General features: G+C 39.3%; 1 protein-coding gene across 1 annotated transcript; it reads right to left on the reverse strand.

Moving 5' to 3' along the window:
* Positions 1 to 4,150: 4,150 nt before the first annotated feature.
* On the reverse strand, positions 4,151 to 21,264 carry wdr3 (WD repeat domain 3). Its single transcript, XM_084724952.1, has 27 exons — positions 21,161 to 21,264; positions 19,547 to 19,748; positions 19,191 to 19,400; positions 18,875 to 18,993; positions 18,093 to 18,171; positions 16,753 to 16,848; positions 16,124 to 16,225; positions 15,691 to 15,792; positions 14,880 to 14,980; positions 13,890 to 13,994; positions 12,988 to 13,218; positions 12,804 to 12,897; positions 11,686 to 11,787; positions 11,450 to 11,532; positions 10,447 to 10,585; positions 10,278 to 10,334; positions 9,321 to 9,421; positions 8,727 to 8,838; positions 7,570 to 7,704; positions 7,431 to 7,481; positions 7,086 to 7,151; positions 6,706 to 6,798; positions 6,393 to 6,443; positions 6,220 to 6,263; positions 5,941 to 6,069; positions 4,610 to 4,703; positions 4,151 to 4,489 (listed from the first exon to the last, which is right to left on the reverse strand). The coding sequence occupies exons 2-27, from the start codon at positions 19,718 to 19,720 to the stop codon at positions 4,334 to 4,336; spliced, it is 2,826 nt and encodes a 941-aa protein (XP_084581078.1). The 5' UTR covers positions 19,721 to 19,748; positions 21,161 to 21,264; the 3' UTR covers positions 4,151 to 4,333.
* Positions 21,265 to 22,180: the final 916 nt, after the last annotated feature.

The following is a 22,180-nucleotide window of genomic DNA, read 5'->3' on the forward strand; positions in this document are numbered from 1 at the left end:
TTATGTATACAGCTACAAGAGTGTATTCAGTAGAGTGCAGATCCCCATCAGGCAACCAGAAACATAATGCCTCTGTCCCTGTATGTCACTGATGTAGAGCCATTAAAAAAAAAAGTCTGATTGGTACAGATTTATTCAAAATTAGCTGTGGACAAGCTTCAGGTCTGTTGATCATGCACACATGTGCACACACACACACACACACACACACACACAGACACACTAGCGATCACAGGATCCCCTCCCAGCCTCTGTCTAGTGGAGATAATTATTTCCACCAGCCAATCAGTTTTCTGTGAATCAGCTAATTGATTCACTGGCTAATTGTTTTTAGCTGTACATTAATAGAGTATTGGACAGTTTATGAAAACATAACGATTTATAAGCTCTTCACGTTTTGTGTGAAAAAAATCTTGATTTGTAAAGTAACTAGTACTTATAGCTGTCAGGTAAATGTCATGAAGTAAAGATTACGATATTTTCCTCTGATATGTAGTGGAGTGAAGGTAGAAGAAAAGAAAAGACTCCAAGTACCAAATATGTACTTGAGTAAATGTACTTAGTTCTATTGCACTACTGGAAAAGGGTACACATAAACAACCTGACCCAACAAATTCTTCATGAACTGAAAGGTTTTTGCACCCAATGCTTCCAGTTCAATGTGACTGGTGACTAAAGCCCATCCCACTGGTCAGTGAAGGGCAGGTTGGCACACTGGACGCCTCAGCAGATGATCATCCGGGCCTCGTTTATGTCTGTTCACAATTGAAACAAAGTGAAAATTTATGACAAAAGATACTTGATGCTAAAATCCTTGGATTAACCTGTCCTTGTGATGATTAAAATTTTACGTAATTAAAAAAAGAAAATAAATATTGTCAGAAATCAAGATGTTGTATCAACAGTAAGGTTTTAGGTTATTTGAGGTTGTTTTACTACTCATACACTTTCAAGGTACTAAAACCAAAGCAGAAAACAAACAAACTGCTATCATAAATGTGACTGCAGATTGAAAATTCCTTAGCAAATGTTTTCAGAGAAGGGGATGAGCCCCTCCAGGGGGCTGCAAGCAAAAAAAATTATTATATTAGTTATCAGAAGGAGCTCACACTGAACCACTTAAATGTGTGTGTGTTTTCAGCAATACAGTATTGGGGGATTTTACCTGAGTCAGAAACAAATAAATACTGTAGGACAAAATTTTATTATGTATTCGGTGTAGTTTGAAGATATGTTGAACATGAAGAGCAGGCTATCTTGCCATTTGTCTGAATCTCTGAAAAACAGATATTGTCACTATATTCAACCAGCTGTTCATATTAACTTTGTATGTTTTGATCATGATTATTTAATGCTTGCTAATTTCCAGAGCAAGGGACCAACAGAAGACTTATTTAACTATGAATGACTAACATGATGATGGGATTGTTTCATTTTAAATGACTTTTGGTTTTCATGAGTGGTCGTGTAGAACCACATTATGGCTTCATGATATAGTAAAAAAAAAAAAAAAAACATATTCAGATTATTTTGACAGATATTGCAATGTGATTCAACATGAGTGGGAATGATAATTTTTGCATCATGTTTATCAATTTTACTGAAAAAAATCAAATCAAATCATGACAGTATGATAGGATCTGTACCAAACGTATAAACATTCATCTGGAGAACAAGATTTGTAGCTCAGGGAATCTCAGCAGCCCGACAGTACTTCATTATATTGACGTTTTGTTACACATTTTACTTTTATCAAAAAAATGTAGCTTCTGCAATTTGGATATCGTACTTATTGTGATTTTTATTTAATTAACTAATTAATTGTGCAGCTCTACACCAGATTATGTTGAAAATCAAGCATTTTTCAACAAGTAAATTCAAATTCAGGCATATTTCTAAAACATAACAGTTAAAATGAAGCATTTTCCAAACTTTCAAGACTGTACTTTGAACCCTGTATTTCTCTAACAGAGTCAGAGCTGCAGCCTGACGTAAACACTTACTGTGTACTAACTTTGTGGCCAAAGGTTGAGAGCATGGGGCTGAAAACGATCAAAGTCAGGCGATGCAACAACTGGCGTACGAGGTACACTGGCGTTTGAGGAACAGGCTGTAAATAAAAAGCTCAGATGAACAATAAAGTCAGGACTGATTGCGGGAGAGGCCACAGATGAGTGAAGTGAGAGAAATGTTGTCAATGTTTCATTTACACTGCATGAGGCTCTGTTACTGATCACAACACACCCAGAATATATTGCTGTGGGATTTCATATTCAGATTTTGCATGAGCAAATTACACATCGCACTATAGGTTCAATAAAATGCCACACTGTTATTTACATGTTTGGCACAAATGAAGGTGAAACTTCACACTTCACATAGATTCAAGACCTTCACCTCTACGTTGCATTTTTCCTCTTTTAAACACATTTAGTGATGATTGATCTAAACGGCCGTTGGGTGATAATACATTGTAAGTGCTGTGTGAGTGTGTGAGAGTGTGGCTTGGGATTTTCCTGAAGAATTTTTAATTTTGGTAGGTGTGACATTTACGGCCTTAAGACCAAATCCAGCCCCATAAAGAGCTGTTGGCCCCTTTTTTTTTAACAACCCTGTAAATACAGAGTTAATTTGTTTTTTGTCCTCCGTGAGATTAAAACACGAACACTGAGCGAGAGGTGTTTTAAAGGGTTCATTTCATTATTCCACAGCGCCCCATGGTCAGGAAATAAACACACTTGTGGAAAATGAAGTGTCTGATGTGGGTGTGAAACTCTTCTAAAGGTCACAGGATTAGAGGGCCAGGCACTCGAAAAAAATAAAAAATGCACTCTCTTCACGTGTGAGCGAAACACAGAGCTGAGACCTGAGAAGATTTTCTCCCCCTCTGTGAAACATGTTTACCACATCACCAGGCCTTGAGACTATAAATTCAGGCAAAGTTACAAGGGCTGTAAAGTCGAGCTACATCTCCCTGATTTCAGAGGTGGATGGCTGCGGTTAGGCCAATGGGAATCGGGGGAATTCTTTCTCAGTGACAAGCTAGAGACGGCTCTGTGAGACAGTGAGGTCACATCCAGCTGTCCGGAGCTCAGGTACTCTGACAGGTTTCAAAACCCTCTGCCATGTCCAAACCATCTTTAGCCTCACTGTAAAAAAAAAAAAACATACAGGAACTTCTCTCATTAAAAGTGTAATACGCCATTTATTCCTAAAAACAATATATACTCATATAAACACAATAACTCTCAATGATCACTTATGACCAAGTGTGTGGTGGCAGCTGCGGAGATCCTACCTGCAGCATGCATTTCTTTATGTGCTCATTATTTTGCTCTGGATGTTTATAATCTAACAATTTTAGTCATTCAAGTAAATTAACTTGAGATTTCTGCCGGTGAGATGTCTGTCATCTCTCCAGTATAATTGGACTAAATGTCACTTAGCTTGTGGTGCTCAAAATGCCAAAAAAAATACCTTTAAAAAACTCAACACCAGTGTCTCTTTCCAGAAATCAGTACCCAGTTACTCAAGATGATACACACATCTTGTTGTGAGCAGTTTCATGGAGGAACTATTTAGTTCCTCTATGAAACTGCTCACAACAAGGTCTTACTCGCTCCCTACTCCTTACACTTTATTTAATTTAATGAATTTACAGGGGACAGCTTCACATAGTGTCTTTGTGTCAAACAAAGCTGGAACAAAGTAGCTCCAACATGAGCAGCTGCAGCTCCAAGTTCTTTGTGTTAAATTAAGATCTGACTTTTCAAACTAAAAGAATGTAAAAGGTAATTTGTTTTCTACTTAATAATTTATTAAACTATATTTCTTCTTCAAATTATCTTTTAACTAACTTTTTTAAGCTAAATCAAATAGTTCATTTTTACAGTGCTGTTTTGGCTCTGGGCCTGAAACGCTCCCTTTAGGCCAAAATGACAGAAACCGGCTTAAATCAAACCTGTCCTCTGTGTGTGGGGATCATGGAGGGAGTACTAGTTCTGCCTCAACAATGAAATCTATTTAAGGCTAAACTGTACATGAATGTGTTTTATAGAGAGCTGAAGCTGCTGCTGTGAATACACACTACACCTCTCTGCACGCTGGAGGATTTATTTGTTTTAAAAGCCCCCCATAAAACCCGAAGTACTGTGAGAAAAAGTCAGACAGTTTATTTGGGAAATGAAGCGTGTCACTGAATAACACTGTGTAACATCCTACCAGGATTTCGTGACATACAAAAAAACAACAGCGTCAACCCTCTGGTCTGCTGCTGGGCGGAGATGCGGAGTGGATGTTTATACACAAACAGTAAAAAATGTCCAGTTATGATTCAAGCGATGGTCAGGATGGCTCGCTCCCTCTTTCTCCTCTTCTTCTTCTTCTCCTTCAGTTGGCCTGTGGCTTCAGCAAAGAACATCACGTCCTCTTTGCTCTCGATCTCCCGCTGGAGGAACTGGAGGGCGGCGCTGTTAAAGCCCATCACGTCCTGAGACACAAAGACAGAAGACGGGGTGAGGAAACGAAAAAGACAAGAATCTCTGTGTCAGTCAAAGTGAGGAACCGATTTTCTTTATAACCAAAATTCTCTTTTCCAGATGTTACTTACTCTGATTTCTCGCACTTTTGATAGAGTGTTGGTCCGTAGCTCATCTATGACAGACAGCAGCATCTGGTTACTGGAGATCTGACCAAAATGGATCCTACAAAGAAACAGACAACAATGTCAGCTCAGTCCAGTGTTTCCTCCACCACTGCCTTGGCCTGCACCCACAGCGCACTAAAATCTGTTTGAACTAGAATTACCACCTCGTGGTTGTATGCCTCTGCCAGCCAGTCAAGCTGAATTTTACATCAATGTCTGTCCAGACTCTTAAATATGTAGTGAAGACTTAAAAGTGTACTTTTTGGCAAAATGGAAGTTATAACTAAGTTGAAATGTTTGCTTCTAGTAAATCTTGTCCAGCGAGAAACATGCACTTAGAGACTGTTTTTACAGAGCAGCACAAGGGACTGATAGAGCTTATAGATATATAATGTTTATTCTATATCCAGAATGTACATTTTATGTGTATAGAATGTCATCACGTTATCATTTTATCCTACTTGATATTTGTGAGAAATGTTGTCATAATTGGACATTGAAGTCATTAGTTATGGTCAAAAACTTTTACAGTTGACATCTCCAAGATTTGTGAGTTCACCATGACCTTGTTACCTTGCTAGGCAGTTGGATTCGTGAAACCACACGAGAATCCATCTTGTCAAATTTGAAAAACATTCTGTCAAGATGTTCTTGAGATATCACGTTCACAAGAATGAGAGGGACGGATGGACAGCCTGAAATCATAATGCCTGTGGCCATGGCTGTCACTCATGCAGAGGCAAACAAAATAGCCTTTTAAATGTTAGACTGCTTGTCAGTCATATGATAACTTAATTTGGCATGCAGATGACACACCAGTCATAATTTTGTTCTAATGTAAGGCCAGCTCTTGGCATTTGTTGTTTGTGTTTTGCAGAAGAAAATAACAGGAGAAAGGCAAATCAGGTTTAAAAGTGAAGTATATCTTAATTTTTAATAAGTGTTGTGCAGTAAATTCAATTTATGCTGATGCAAAGAGTGGATGTGTGGATTTTGAAAAGAAACTTGTAAATATTCTTGGGTGAGTCTACATTGGCGCGCAGGCAAACAAAAAAAAAGCTTTACAGTGTTAAATTTTGACGGTACAAACACTGGACCTTTATTCAAAAGAAGAGCGGCCTTTTCAATCTTAAACCTTCAAATTTCATAACCAAAATGCTAAAATTATTAATTAAATAATTTAATTTGAAAGATCTGTTTTACAAGTTTCAGTTTAAAAAAAATAAACAATCACAATCAAACACACTAATTCGCTACCAAACACTTTCTTTTCCACACACAGTGAGAGCACTTACTTTAGAAGGAAGAAAAGGCAGCGGCAGACGAGCTCCACGTCCAGACCCTGCTGGATGTAGCTGTTGAACAGTGTCAGCAGCTGAGGCACGTATGGGAACGGTAAGACCAGCAGAGAAACCTCCAACTCACTGGTGATCACAACACAAACAAAGGAAAAGAAAGAAAACCACAGACTGTTTATATGCACCAAACAATGCAGATGGTGATTAACTTTATGGGTGAAGTCAGAGTGAAATATCGTGTGGGTTTAGTTTTGTCACCCTGGGCTCACACCTCACCTCGATCTGACCTTCTTTATGACATCTAAAACGTAGCGGGACGGCTGAAGAGGGGACAAAGACAGACTTAGTTAACTGCAGCTGAAAACAAGCTAAAAACAATAAATTTACTGATATCTATTCTCTGTTACTAGAGGTTAAGATGTTTTATTCTTCATTGTTATTCTACTTACTGAAACATTTCCAAAGGCCACAAGGATAGGATTGGGTTTGGGTGCAGGCAGCTGCAAAATAATATCCACTGTTTGTCAAATTTATTTAATTATAATACTGACAACATAAAACTACACTAACAACAGAAAGAAACAAAAACGTATATGTATATGTTTTATCTATAGGTGATGTTTTATTAGTGCAGCTGTAGCTGCTGGACAAGTCGACCCCACTTAGCATCTATCCAGCATTCTTTAAACATAAAATGTTTGAGGACAAATTTCCTCTAAGACAACAAGAGGCTGTAAAAAGATTACTGGATCATGTCTCTACCTCTTTGCCTGCATTCTCACAAGCATATTTATGCTCCTCCATCTTCCTGGTTTCTTCTTTGTAAAGTTCCAGAGCCTCCATGATTCGCTCTGCCTGCAAAGAGAACGTAGCAAAAACATCAACAGAGACGATAATGAACTTGATAATTCACAGTTTTCAGAGTCTATTAAAGTCCAGCAGAGTTTTCTAATGATTCCAACAGGTGTGGTTGGAATGCCAATCACAGATATCAATGTCACTGACATCAACTATAGTGTAAAACTGAAGCTATTACCCTAAACTATCTAAATACTTGCATGTAACTGGTGCTCTGAGCAAGATCCAACAAGTGCTAAGAAGAATGGGAATGATATTCATGCTACACGGTGAAGTCAACTCACAGCTTTGACTGTCTCAATGGTCTTCTTGCCAGCTGGTGCTGCCTCTCCTTGAGTCTCTCCAGGTACCTGCAGATACAAATTAATACATCACTCACATCCATTTAAGACAGCAGGAGAACCGATGAAACAGCCTAATTAGAGGTGTGGTGGTGAAAAAATTCTCTTGAATTGGAAATGCTGTCAACTGATAGCAAGTTCCTCATGCCTAGAACCTGGCAAATTATTGTAAACATCTAGATTGCACCTCATTGATTGAAGATTGCTTGAAAAAGGCCGTTGTGAATCTATATCGCATGTAATGCAATGTAAAGTATTAAGACTAGAAGTTGAAAACTGAGCACTCACCACAGGTTCGTCTCCTTTGGCCATGCTCTCTTCAAACTCTGCTTCACGCTCCTGTCAATATGAAAACAGAGTTATTTAAAGACGCGAAAAATCTGCGTGTTGTCAAACCGTCTTGTGTCGACCCCGTCCTCCACCTCACCATCTCCCGTTCCTCCTCCAGGATGATTGGCTCCCTGGTCCTCTCCCACAGACGCAGGGATTTGTCGTGGGATGACGACACAAGGTGGTCACCGTTTGGGCTGATGGCCAGACACCAAACCTCCCGATGATGACCCTGTGAGGCAGAGAGAAAAAGCCAAATGTCAGCCTGGAAAGCTTTAGTCCTTTTTACAGTGAGGCAGATCAACAGAACAGAACAAAATTGATTTGTTAAATCACAACTGTGCAATCCCTGACCAACTATCAACTACTTTCTAAACAATCACTCATCACGCACAGAGGTTGCATTAACCGAATATTTTCTGTTATTGGCTGAATTTTCAAAACAATGATAGAAAAATGTCACTAAAAGGTGGTCAGATATTTCAAGGAAAAACGTAAAAAATATAAAGTGTTGCAATGATTATGATATTTTTGAAAATTCAAAGCTATTAAATAGGGTATGTCTCATTATCATTATAAAATTAAAATGACCTTAACACCTTCCTTAAGTATGACACTCGTCCACTTTTCCTTTTCTGAATTTTGATGTGGTGTTTGTGAAGAAACGTTATTTAGACTTCTCTTGGGGAAACTGGCAGCACACACTGCAGTACATTATGTCCTTAGAAGTGCCAAATTCCACTTAAACTCTTGTTTCCATTCTCTCCTAAACTTTCATCACTGTTTTGATTTTAGTCGTGATGATGTATGAGCCCTTTAGTCCATCTGTAATTGTGACTCAATCAGCAACGATTGCTTCACCATGAAATTTTGGACAAATATACAGGGTTAACTGAAGATCAAGTGTTGATTTAAATAACAACATGTCCTTTGCTCTGATGCTTCCCCAAGCCCAACATTCCTCACATGTGGTGAGGATCGAAGAATAACAAAATTGTTACTGTTGTTTATTATTGGACATTACATCCAAACTTTTAATCACCTATCAAATGCAATAATCTTTCTCACCAAACAACACAAGTAAATGCACCGTATCTAGTTTTGGATTCTGTTTGACAAATCTGGTTTACAGCTGACGAATGAGGTGTGGTCACCATTGTATGTCAGCATATGAGATGTGAAGAAAGCCTGTTAGAGGACCCCTGGGATGAGCCTTAAGACTCCAAATATCAAGGCTACGGAGAAAAGTGTCACCTCAAGTGTCTGGATGTGTTCAAACTTGTCGGCGTCCCACTGTTTGATCTTCTTGTCCTTTCCTGCTGTGAAGAATAGATGAGTCTTGGGGACAAACTGGAGGAACATGACACTGTGGAGAACAAACAGAGTGAAGGAAGAGAGAGAAAGTCAGCCAAGTGAAACAAGGTGAAACAGAAAATAAATCTAAAGCTAGAAAGTAGGGATGAGTGACAAAAAGACAAAAGAAAGAAAGCAAGAAATTCAGCAGCAGCTCAGGCGAAACAGGGGAATGAGTTTGAAAGAAAACTACATGAACACAAAAAGCCTTAAAATAAAGGAAAGCCAGAGCAAGAAAAAACATTAAGGACAGAAAGTGAGATGATCTATGAGAAAACAGATGAGCGGTGAGATGAAAGAGTAGCTGGTGTGAAGTCACAGGGCAGTCTGAGTTAACAGGACATGGATCAGAGTCCCTGACCACAACACATGAAGTCAGAGCTGGAAACTCGACAGCACAGAAAATGATTTCACCACCACATATGTGATAAAAAACAGTTTCTGTTCCAACGAACACATGACTGTTTGGTTTGGGTCTGTGTCGCTGGGCGTTACCTGTCGTCATGAGCAAACATGGAGCGGTGACAGTCGCCGAAGTCCAAACCCCAGATCTTCACGTTTCTGTCAGCAGAGCCAGTGGCGATAAGCGTGCTGTCCTGGTTAACAGAAACACATGATCAGAGTCCGCGAGGCAGGATTGTGGGACAAGATGACCCTAACTTCAGTCCAAGTCAAACAATAAAAAAACATGATTCAAGTTGATTAAGCCTTGGTCACACTACATGATTTTCAAAGTCATCAGATCACTGTCCTGTTCAAAAAACACAAATCTCTGTCTTGTAACACAAAAGGATCCCAGTACAACCACAACCAGATGGAAACCAACACCAAAACTGCATCTAAAGCTGTTTTCACAGATGAACAACAATGTTCTGAGAATCAGGTCGGGACATTGTCCGAATCTGGCCCTTCACACATGTAGCCCACAACAGGAGATCAGACATCAGACGTGTCCTCACATGTTGGAAATACTCTTTATGGTTTAGGTGTGTGGTGGTGCCTGCAGAGCTGGCAGGAAGAGGAGGAGGAGGAGTACTTATCCATAATGATGAAGATTGTTTTTGTCTTGATATCAACATAAACCAAGAATTAACATTTTGTCTTTCCTAGTCCTGTCCAGTCTTTCTTGCCACATAAAATATTATGACAATTTCTAATCTGTTTTTAATGCACAGTTAATAAGGAGGACATGTTCAGGGACAGCTCCAGCCAGGGACAGGCCACAAGGGGACTGTCCCCAAAAAACAGAGATGGCTGGTCACCTTATTTATAACTTAACCGTGAGCAAAACACAAACTTCTGCTTTCTCTGACTTTGTATAAATCTGACCTTTTCACATCACAGATGATGAAGAAAGGTATTAAACCTGAGGTTTTCAAAGTGGGAGGCAGGCCTCTACAGGGGGGCTCCAAAGTTAGATAGTTAACATTCTTACACCTTCAGAGTACTCACATGTGAGATGTCCAGACAAAGTACAGGTAGCTTATGTCCATACAGAGACAAGAAGAACTGAAGCAAGGAGAGGGAGAAAGTTCAGATATGATGTTAACAGAATGTGAGACACTAATAATGATGCAATTATTCACAGAATATATTAGTTTAGTTCGTACGCATGACATACCTTAAGTGTGTCTGTGTAGAAGATCTTGACTGTGCAGTCTAACAGAGAGACAGCCAGCAGTCTGTGGTCAGGAGAAAACTTCACACACAAAACATCTTCCTCCAGCTGCAGAGTGCGTGTGTGCTTCACGGTCAGTCTCCTACATCACACACACACACACACACACACACACACAGAAATGTCATCTCAGCACATACAATATTAAATATGAGTCATGTGTAATTCTTGTTACATTCACCTTATTGCTTTACTGAGCAATTCACAGTTGAAAATTGTTGCACATATTAAATATAATATAGACCAATTTACATTTAGTACATAGAGTATGTTGACTATTGTTTCACATCATACCTGCTGTGGGTAGAGTGAGCAGAGTAGAAATCATCTCTAATAACAACTTTGGTAGTTTCACATGATTTTAGACCAATTGTTTATTTGTAAAAGCTGAGACATTTTTCAGCATTTCACTGAAATACTAAATCGGCAAAATAAAAAGTGAATGAATGCTTGTTTCAATCCACGACCATTATGCGATTATTCGGAGTCGGTTTGATGAGATAAGTAGTGGCTCTCGCCAATTCTCCAAGATCATGTCATTAAAAGAGTGCCAGCTGAACATCAAATGGTGAAAAACAATGTAGGAAACACAATGAAAATTTGACATTTCTGTTTGTTTCATTTATAAATGTGAGGAAGGTTTCATCCGTTCTGTGTGGAGTGATCATGGACATCTTACAGAAACATGGGAGCGATGAGGAGACTGTTGCAACAGAAACAGCTGATCAGTCGCTATGTAAGAACTTATTTGGAAAAAGTGTTTCAATCTCCAATGAAGCACATTGATTCTTTTTTTTTTTAAACGACAAAAACGTCTCAAGCGAGCATTAAAACTTCATTTAGAATAGAAAAAGTTTCTTTTCTAGTTTCAGTCAAGCTCTTTATTCAAGGTGCAAGGAAATATGAGATCATCCTAAATCAACCGGAAAATAAGGTGGTGACTTACTTCTGGCCAGTCTCTTGGTCCTTTATCAGCTCAAACTCCCAGAATTTCACTGTCTTATCTGCACTTCCTGTGACAATCCCCCTCTACAGGAATGACACGCATACAGCAAATGAAAAAGCACAGAAAATTGAATTGATGTAATGATTAAGGTATGAAAATAGTAAGAAAATTTCAAGAAATAGTAAGAAAAAGGGTATGACAGGTATGACTGCAGACAGACAGGTAGTCAGGTTTACCTGGTCTGGGGCGAGGCACAGAGACCACAGGGCTCCATCATGGGCATCCACAGTCTCAAGGAGGCTTCCTGAGGCCAACTCAAAGATCTGCAGCTTCCCGCTCTGACGGGAGAAACAACACTCAGTGAAAACAAAACATTAGCAACAGATTTTTCAGGTTAAATATCTATAGCAACACTAACAACATGCCATCCCGTCCCACAGACCCGCTTTTCAGACATCCAGCACAGCAGGGATTTCCATTACAACAGGGATACCTGCTGGAAGGTGTGTTTTTTAAGGATTGCTTGAGTTGAGCAGGTATAAAACTGAATAAACACACTTCATTTCAATTCTTACCAATAAAAGGTTTTGTTATTTAAAGGTCTATTGTGATTTAGGGGGGATTTATTGGCAGAACCAGGCAGAAATGGAATATAATACTGTTAAGTATGTTTTTATTACAGTATAATCACCTGAAAATAATAATTGTTGTGTCATTGCTCTAGAATGAGCCCTTCATGTCTACAGAGGGTGCGGGTCCTCTTATTGCTGCCATATTGCACTGCCACAAACCAGCAAACGTTAGCTCTAGAGAGGGTCTTTCGCATTTATTGTGACTTTTTATGGCCATTGTAGTTTCTCCTACATGCTTGGGAGAGGAGGATGTAACAAGGTGTTTGCAGTTTGCAAGCTCGCCACTAGACGCAAATCAACATGGCATAGTCTGACTTGGCGAGGCCAAAAGAGACACTTTGAAACTTCACATAGACACAAAACTGGCAGCAGTGAATTCATAGAACTGTGAAAGAATAAATCACCATGCATGGATGAATAAACCAAATATTGAAACTTGTACAAAGAATATCCTAGTTTAATTAACCCACATCATGGAGCGGGCCACTCCTCCCAAAACAAATGTAGGCCTGTACCTTGTGTTCATTCCTATCTGAAGCCAATAAACTTTTAAATCCTTATTACTAAGTTAAGTGTCCTTGCATTGCCAACAGAGTAAGAAGAGACTGAATCATGTTTTGAGTGTATTATTTTGTCATATGGTGAAATAAGTGTCACATTAAACAAAATAAGACTTTGATATAAATTTGAGGTCATATAACCCACCCTTATTATCAAAATACCTTAGTTCCCAGAATGATCTGTCTGTCTCCAGGCACAAAGAGGGAGCAGAGGGCGTATTCACAGGCCATGGTGCGAATCACCTGCAGAGTTGACCTGTAACAGACAGCAGGACATGCTGTCAGAAACCACTCAGTGACACTTTCAAGACATTTTCAGGGCCTGCTGGGACTGAAGCAGCTTCACCTGTTCCACACTTTGACAGTGTCACCAGAGGCGGATAGGATGGCCAGGTTGTCTGAGCTGAAGGCCAGCGTGCGGGCGTCGGTGCGGTGACCGCCTAGCGTGAGGCGAGCCGTCTTGTTGGCCGTGGGGGTCTTGTCAGAGGTCTTCAGGCTGTATGTCTCAATGGTGTTGTTCTGCAGCAGCAGCGCCACCTTCAGCTCACCACCTGCACATGACAGGCATTCCACCCATCTGAGAGGGGATGGAGGAGATTTGTGTGAGGAGTTGTACATGCAACTTTCAGGCTTTCAGCGTTGTTTGTAAGTTTAGTCTGGATGAATGATTGTTCTTTTGAATACAGGGTTCCTGCATCTTTTCCAAAGTCAAGGTGCATTTTCAAGCTTTGTCAGCACTGTGGTAAATTACATATTTATATACATATTCTCAAAAGAATTTTTTTCATGTCTTTTTCATATTAAACAAGGCTCAACAATAAGCATTGCTCACTTGCCTGGGACAATTAAATGCCATGTCAGGCCGGCAAATTTAGCAACTCACTTGCCCAACTGGGCAAGTGGCAAAAAAAAAAGAATTCAACTATAATACTATTTTGATAATTGATTAATTGTTAAAGTAATTTTTCATGAATTTCCTGCCTTTCTCTGTATATTATCACATTAAACCAATCAATATCAACCAATATCTGACTAGAAAACAAACTATTAAGTCAGGTAGAGATTCATTATGAAGTGAAATAACAATTTCAAGCACTTTTCAAACCTTGAAAACACTCCACTAAAATTCAAGAGTTTTTAGGGATTTCCAGCACCCATATGAACCCTGTGACTGCCTAGTTTTGCGTCTATCTTTGACAAAGGTTCACCTCGCTAACCTCTGAGCTACTGTCATGTTTTGGCTCCTACCTGATCTTGGCGGAGGCCTTGATGTTAGTCAGTCTGATGATCTCGTCCTTCAGCATCCTCTCCACCACCGGCTCTGACGCCTCCTCGCCTGTATCTTCCTGAGCTCTACAGCAGGGGGCAGACATACAATAAGCATGCTGAGCTCAAAACCCCACGGCTGAGTAACTACTGCTCACACACTTCAGTGCAGCAGGATCAACACTTGTAGAAGAGGGTGCAATGGCACATTAAGTACATAACGCACGATTATAAGGAGTAGCAGTAGCATCAGTGTGTTAGTAGCTTTCGTCTGTGCTTATGTTCTTTTTGTATGTTTCCTTTTTATGTTTTTTTATATGTTCTCAACCTGCCAGAGGCTGCAGATGAAAATTAGCCTCTATGTCTAATTCTCACACATTTAAATGATGGACTCAGGTGCTCATTTTGATTAAGGTTCATTGTCTTTCTTATTCTTAAAGATAGTAAGCATTAAAAAAATAGAACTGCAATGATTCATTAACAATTATTACATGAGCTACCAACAACTGATAATTCATTTGTTTGAGTATTTTTTGAGGAAAAAAATTAATATTCCCTGATTCCAGCTTCTTAAACTGAATTTGAAATTGAAATAGGGTATTTTCAGGTTTCTTTACTCCTTTATGACAGTATACTGATTATCTTTGGGTCATGGACAAGACATTTGAGGACGTCATCTTTGGGAAACACTGATTGATATTTTTCACAATTTTCTGACGTTTCATGAAACAAACAACTAATCGATTAATTTATAAAAGAATCAACATATTAATCAACAACGAAAATAATCATTAGTTCCAGCCCTACAAAGGAATAATCTGCAAAAGTGTATTACCAGTAGAAGTAGTGAGGGCTGTGCACACCACTACACTGTGGTAATACTTCTGTAGTTATAACAGTGGTGACAATAATAATGAGCAGGTAAACCTTCAAAATAAACTAAACCAAAATGATGGTGTTTCTTCTGCTTACTTGGCTGCCTTCTTTTTGGCCTTCTTCATCTTCTTTGTCATTTTCTTCTGCACTTCCTCCTCTGACAGCACAGTGAAGAGCTCCAGGACAGAATCATTGCCCTGATGGAAGAGGGAGGAGATAAGTATACCAGTAACTCATTAACTGTCTATTAGGATATATCAGTATCAATAATGGATTTTAAATTCAATAATTCTGATAAATAAACAAAGTGCATTCGTGCATGTAAATCTACTAAACAACAATCTCTCTGTAATTCCAGCCTAATGGCCCCAACACATCAGGACAACTTTATGTAACTAACAAAAGCACCATATTAACTGAGCACGCTGCAAAAAATACAGCTGACAGCCAGCTGAACGCAGACAAGCACGTTAATGTCTGCATGAGAGGAAATAACTTGTCACTGAACAATGTTTCTTATCCAAAAACACTGAGGAAAGACATACAAAACAAACTAGGCACCAAACAATGTTCACGCTAGTGAATATTAAACGGTCTCAAAATGATAGGCTGTCAGAGTCATGGGGGTTAAGGGCTGTACAAAAAAGTCTGAAGCATCAAAGCTTAACATTGATATTTGAAAGAAAAGACCAGAGTTTAATCTGGGCTTTACTGCAGCTATGATGTAATTTCCATATCCTCAACGAGGCTCTTTGATAAATTTGAACAATGAAGGTATCTCTTTATGTTGATACGGTTTACTTTGTGTTTGGGCAGAAAATCTTTGTTAAATTAACAGATTCTTCATGATTTCTGAAGAAACCCAGACGTCCTCACAAAAGGCACCGGAAGACGCTTCATCACTCACATGGCAGGCGATGACTCTGGCCTTGTTGTCAGTTGTGAGCGAGACGACTCGGTCTCTGGCCTCTCTCAGGATAGAGCCGGCTTTCTTACAACTCAAGATCCGCTGCGAGAGCAAGACAGAGGGACAGGACAAAGTTTAACGTCAAAGTACAAGCAGAAGAGATTTATTTGAGTTCATGAAGGTGCGCTGCTGTTGTTAGAAAGTTGAAAGATACAAAAAAAAAACATAATTCAGCTTAAAAAATATAATTAATCTCCTTTGAACAGACCTTGTTAGCACCTGTTTTGAAAGATTAACGGCAACATTTTTCTGCTCATGTTGTATGAATGTTAACAAGCCCACTGGTCAGAGGAAATATATTAATGTAATGTATATATTATGCAGGCTTTCCTTAAGTGGCCTGAAATTATCCAGACCATTTATACTCTCTTACCTCTTCAAGACTTTCATCAACCCCGTCTTCGTTGTCTTCATCATCGTCTTCATCCAGCAGAGTTTTCCCCTTCTTCACCTTAGGCTCACCCTCAGCTTTCTCCTGAGCAGGATGCAAACACACAGACAGACAGAGCCTTTACAACAACAGGTACTGATCAGACGGAAAAAAAACACATAGAAACATAACATGGTTAACACCTGATAGTTAAACACTGTGGTGCAAATGGTTTCAAATGGTTTTAATGTCATAAAAGATGACAGTAGGTGCATTTCCAGCAACTGAGTTGGAGTACAACAGGCTACACAAAAGGGATTTGCATCATCTATGTGATAATAAACACCACTGGCCTATAGAGAGCAAAACATATCACCTTCAGAAAGGAAATCCCAGTTCTCCCAGTTCCATACTACACACACCATTATGAGAAAATAAGAAAATAAAATATAATGTACGTTGACTGCATTCATATTAATTTATCATTTCATAATACACATACAGTTGTTGTTACCTCTAATAAGTATTTAAAAGTCCAGTGTGTAAGATTGACAGGAATTTAGTGGCAGAACATGACAGAAAGGGAGTACAGAGAATATTGAGAACAAGTATCCTGCTGTGTTCGTCCTCACCTCCTGCAGGTAGTTGATATCCCAGGCTCGAAGTTCACTGTCCGCTGAGCCTGTTAACAGCCTGTTCTCCTGGTTCAGCAGCAGCATGCCCCATACCTGACACACACACACACACACACACACACACACACACACACACACACACACACACACACACACACAGGAAAATGAACGCTGTCACATCGATTTATCTCATTCATCCAGGTAGGATGACTTGAACAAGATTTCCCAAGTTGAGAGAGACTGCTATTCATCATCATCAGCTGATCCAGACCAAAGAAATATCTTTAAATCTACAACAGTATGAATTTGTGTGAAGAGATGCGAGATATATCTGTTATGAATGGTTGCTATGAAACTGACTCATCACAAACTTAAACCACTGAATCGGCATGGAAATATATCATATTAAAAATGTAAAAAACACACCTTTACAAGCTTTTAGGTTATTTTTCTAAAGCTTTGAGATATAGAACTAGGTCTTGTTGATATGACAATTGAGTATGAAAAAAAGTATAATCTCTCAAAGGGCAGGCAAAGTGATCCGTTCATTCTGTGCTTTCATTCAGTTAAATAATTCAATCCTGTCTCCCTCACCTTATCTCAACAAAAGATGTAATAACTTCAGTGACCTTTTCAGGAAAAAACTCAGGAGACTGAAACTAAACTAGCTCTGCTTTAGAAAACAGCAGAACTGAAAAGTCAGGCACATGGAAATCAAGGAGTGTGAGAAGCGAAACCTGCTCGTGAGTTCTCTGACAACATTGTCTACATGTGTTTAGTAACCAGGAGCTTTTCCTGTAAGATCAAGCAGAATTTCAAGAGCTTCTAGATTCTGTATCACGATGTATTTCAGTAAAACAGAATATGCAGCATTTGTCAGAGTTCTAGATTTCACTTTATACTGCTACTAGTATGCCGCTAAAAGTTGGAAGATTGGTTGATGGGTGGATGTAATGATATTATTGGTTGAAATTGGCTGATCCAAGCCTTCATAAGCACGCTACATATTTTGTTTGATAAGAAGAAAGTTCAACTGTGCACTATATTTAGAATATTTTCACTGCTTTATCTTGACATCAGGCAGCCTTTTCTGACAGGAAACTGCTGTTATATAAACAAAAAAATTGCTCTCCCCCCAACCACACTCTTCTTAGGTTGACCTTATTTTTAAGTGGCAAAAGTATGTTTTTCTGCTGACCTGGTCCACAGCTGGTATTCCTCCCTGGTTCTCCTAACTGGGGAAGTGCTGACCACAATTTATTGTAGGTACCTCATGCAACCCCATTTTCAACTCATCCAAACTAACTGTGATGACTGTAGACTAAGAAGCCTCTCACCTCACTGCGATGGCCCACCATGGTCTTGAAGCAGTGCTGTGTGTCCAGGTCCCACCACTTCACAAAACTGTCCTTAGAGCTGTAGAGCGGCAGAGCACACAGACGAAAATGCATAAATCAAACCCATATGCAGGTTCATAAGGCTGTCTGGTTGCATCAACGGTAGTATGAAGTCTTATAGTGCAACTTAGACTCACAATCACCACATTATTTACTGTACATACAGAGTGGCACTATACTTATATTTTTGAAGTGATAACATGTAGTAAATTTCATTATCCCAAATTAATATGAAAATAAAAATGTGCTCCTTTGCCATAACCAAATGAGGTCAAAGCGACAGATGGTGTAAAAGCCCAAAAACTCTTCTGGGAAACTTCCCCTAAAGCTCTCATTTTCATCTATGAACATGAAGCTCTTCGGTATGAGATGACTTTTCACCACAGCTGCTGAAAGTGACACAGAAGGCAGAGATTCTGGTTGTTTTTAATTAGACTCAGAGTATGACAGACTTTTGTTTCATGATAGTTGCATGCCATAAAATTATTTTTAACAACTAACATCAGTGTCCAACTAGCAGCAATACAAACAATCATCAGCATCAGATTAAATACTATCCTATTAACAATCATTTTTCATTTGTTTTTCAACAAATAAGCTTGACCTGACCACTGTCACTGCTCAGGGAACAGTGGATAACAGCTTCTGACTCTTTTGTGTTCTCACGTTTATACACATTTTATTGATAATTAGTCAGTCAGCGAAGGTAAAAGGTGCCTCACCTCGTGACCAGAAGGTTCTTGTCTTTGAGGAACAAGGCCTGTGTGATGACATCTTTATGGCCTCTCACCCTGTACAGCCCACACTCGTTGATGATGTCCCACACGATCACATCTGTGTCCTGAAGAGACAGGGAAAGGTAATGACTGCTTAATACATGCTGTAACAAATAGAGCACAAACCAGTCGTGCAGAATCAGACTGGAAGTCAACTGATTTGATCATGTCAAGACTCCGTCCTCATGCACAATTTTGTAAGCATGTGAAACTTATGTCAGGCAAACCTTAACAAAAACCAAGAAAAGCTAGGCTGCCTTACCTTAGAACCGGTGACGAGGCGAGCTCCGAGCTTGTCGTAGTTCATAATGCTGACAGCAGACTTGTGGCCATTGAAGGAGACGTTGCTCTCACCATTCAGCAAGCTAAAGATTCGCACAGCACCATCCTCGTAACCCACAGCGATATGGATGCCATCCGGTGAGGGGCAGAGGTAGGTCACCTCATGTTTCTGTCCCTGCAGGATCAGAACCTGGACAAAAAGACAAAGAGAGAGACACTAGATGGTATCTGGGAATGATTTTATTCGAAGGGAGCTTCTAAAGCTGCTACACACAGTTTCCTGTTGGAGACCCGGACTTGTCCTCCACTGCTGTTATAACCATGTCAAAATCTCACCTTCTCTCCTTTTCGGACATCCCAGATGAACACGTGCTCACATGCAGCCACAGCAACGTAGCGGCCCCTCTCTCCCCCTCGGAGGGTCACATATGCGATGTTGGCTTTTTGGCCGCCGATTACTCCAAACACTGCACTGGCAACGTAGCGCAGGTACTGCTTGGTCAACCCCATGACCGGCAGCCCACAGTGATGATAAATCCTGTTTCAGGGGAAGACAGGGGAAACTTCTATTGATCACACTATTTATGGAACAGAAAAAAAAACACTGACATATTCCTAAACCACTCCCACAGCAGTGTCTAAGCCATGTTAAAGTCATAATGACCTCATATTACTTTGTTTAGCATTTATTCTCCCCAAAATATGCCAAAAGGACTTGACAATTGTTGTTATAAAATAGTCTGAAATAATAATAAAAATCATCTAAGGTCGGGCCATTCAAGTTCTTCTACACCAAACTCTGGATATTATTTCTTTATAGGCCTGCAATGGGATGGGATATGAACAGTCCAGGACAGGAAGACTCTGCAATGACTCTGTGATTAAAACCTCCCACAACATCACTGGTACCCATCCACGAGCATCAGTGATGTCGGGGAGGTGAGGTGAAGTTTCTGCGCAGAGCCCGAAGGATACTAAACAACACTACCCACTCCAGCCAAAGCCTGTTCACCCTGCTGCCATCTGACAAGAGATACAGAAGTATCTGCTGCTGCATCACCAAGAGCAGCTTATTCCTTCAGGTGTGAGACTGAAAGTTTGCTGTTGTTGTCTCTCTTCAGCTGATGAACTGTAAAGCATTGTAAATGTTGTTTTAAAGAGAAACAAAACGGGAACTACATCTTAGTCTCACTATCCAACCCTTTGTTGTATAATGATAAATAAGTCTATGTTGTATATTGCAAATCTAAAGTGTTGTCTCATATAACTTACACTGTAATCTAATAAAACAATAACATTAAGAACAGTGCTTAACTGACAACAAAATAGCAACAGCATACAAGCATAAGATACTAAAGATTAACGTTAGTGTGCAAGAGGATTATTAATGTGGCGAAATATCATCGTAATGCATAACATTTACCTATAATGTGATTTATAACGTGTAGCTGTTGCTAGTCTTCCAGAGTGAGTTTAACGTGTTTCGTGCTATTTTCATCAACGCTGGTGTCACAGTAATATTACTACAGGTGAATTACCGGTTTTCTGTGGGTAAATCTGCATACGCTGGATTAAAATAAGCAACGACTGACCTACGGGTTTACTTTTTGTACATTTCTAGTGAAGTACAGCACGCTAGTCTACACAGTCAGAGAAGCGTTTGTTTTCATACGTTACAGAGCACGCGTCGTCGGAGGTAAGAGCTTCTGACGCATGAATCAACTCTAAACGCTTCAAACCCCGTCCGCCTAGCAACCGCTGTACAACGAATCGAGCACTCCTAACCACGGCACACCGGTGGTTCCTGTACCCACGTGGTGAAGTTCCTGGGTAAATGAAGCTCCACACATCTGATATAATGTTGTTTTCTGTTTACATATGTTTTACATTAAGTTAACATTTTTAAATTCAACGCAACACAGTTTATATTTAGTTAGTTACTCCGCTTACCTCTGAAATGCAGCTGCTAGCTTAACTTGTGTTGTGCTCCCTGTGCTGCCGCTTCAGACCCGACTAATCGATCATCACATATCGATATAGAACAGTGAGGTATCGCACTATCACCATGAACCAATAGTATGCAGTCATAGGATTGCACATAAAAAACGAATACATCTGTAACATACTGAGAAAATAAACGTAGCATAGATTAAAGAATAAATAAAAAATAAAGAGGCATAGATTAAAGGATAAATAAGCAAGTTTAAAAAGTGGAAATACAAGAAGAAATAAGAAAAAGAATAAGTAAAAATGTGGTGATGTGACAATGAATTAAGCATTTTCATTTATTTTCACATTTATTATATCCGTATATTCTTATATATCATATTTGCTTAATTGCTTTATTTTCTATCTTCTGCTTTTTCCTAATGCGTTTGCTTTGAATACAGCCATGATCCATGTACTTTGTTGTCAGTCTGTGTTTAACTACCCACCCTGGGCAGGAAAGGACGCCCAAAGCCAGCTGACAGCTTGAAAAAAAGAGAAGCCTCAAGGAATACCAAAAGCAATATATAAAAATAAAAACATATTTCGTTTACTTATTTTGTTTCTTGTTTTTTTCCCACTTTTGTGTATTATTTCTTTTATACATTTATAGTTATTTTCTTTTCTTTCTTTTTTTTATAGAGTTTTCTTTTTATGGCTCTCCTATCCCTCCACTAACATGTCCGTATAATATGGTTACAAAAAACGTACACAGTGGCAGAAATGAAACACAGTTTCGCGTGGCAAGACGGCTTGTGTCTGCTTTATTTGTTTATTTTTTGTCTGAATGTTTGATTAGTTGTCTTTTGTTTTTTCCTCTTTGATCGATCGTTTTCTTTTCTATTGCTTTTGTCTGCGCTGTCAAAGGAAGCAAAACACACTGGACCGCAGACTTGCTAAACATTTTAGTGTTGTAGGCTGTGACGGTTTTTGGAAGATATATTCCAAAATAATTCTCATATTTTGTTGCAGAGAAACATTTTG

The sequence above is a fragment of the Lutjanus erythropterus genome, chromosome 8, assembly GCF_056507025.1.
Source record: "Lutjanus erythropterus isolate fLutEry1 chromosome 8, fLutEry1.hap2, whole genome shotgun sequence".
Taxonomy (NCBI): domain Eukaryota; kingdom Metazoa; phylum Chordata; class Actinopteri; order Lutjaniformes; family Lutjanidae; genus Lutjanus; species Lutjanus erythropterus.

Coding starts and splice junctions, on each gene's coding strand:
- wdr3 (XM_084724952.1), bottom strand. CDS start 19,720: ATGGGGTTGACCAAGCAGTACCTGCGCTACGTTGCCAGTGCAGTGTTT. Junction 13,995..14,879: donor GCCAAAAAGAAGGCAGCCAA/GTAAGCAGAAGA, acceptor CCCCTGCTGTAG/AGCTCAGGAAGATACAGGCG. Junction 10,586..11,449: donor GACCAAGAGACTGGCCAGAA/GTAAGTCACCAC, acceptor TGTGTGATGTAG/GAGACTGACCGTGAAGCACA.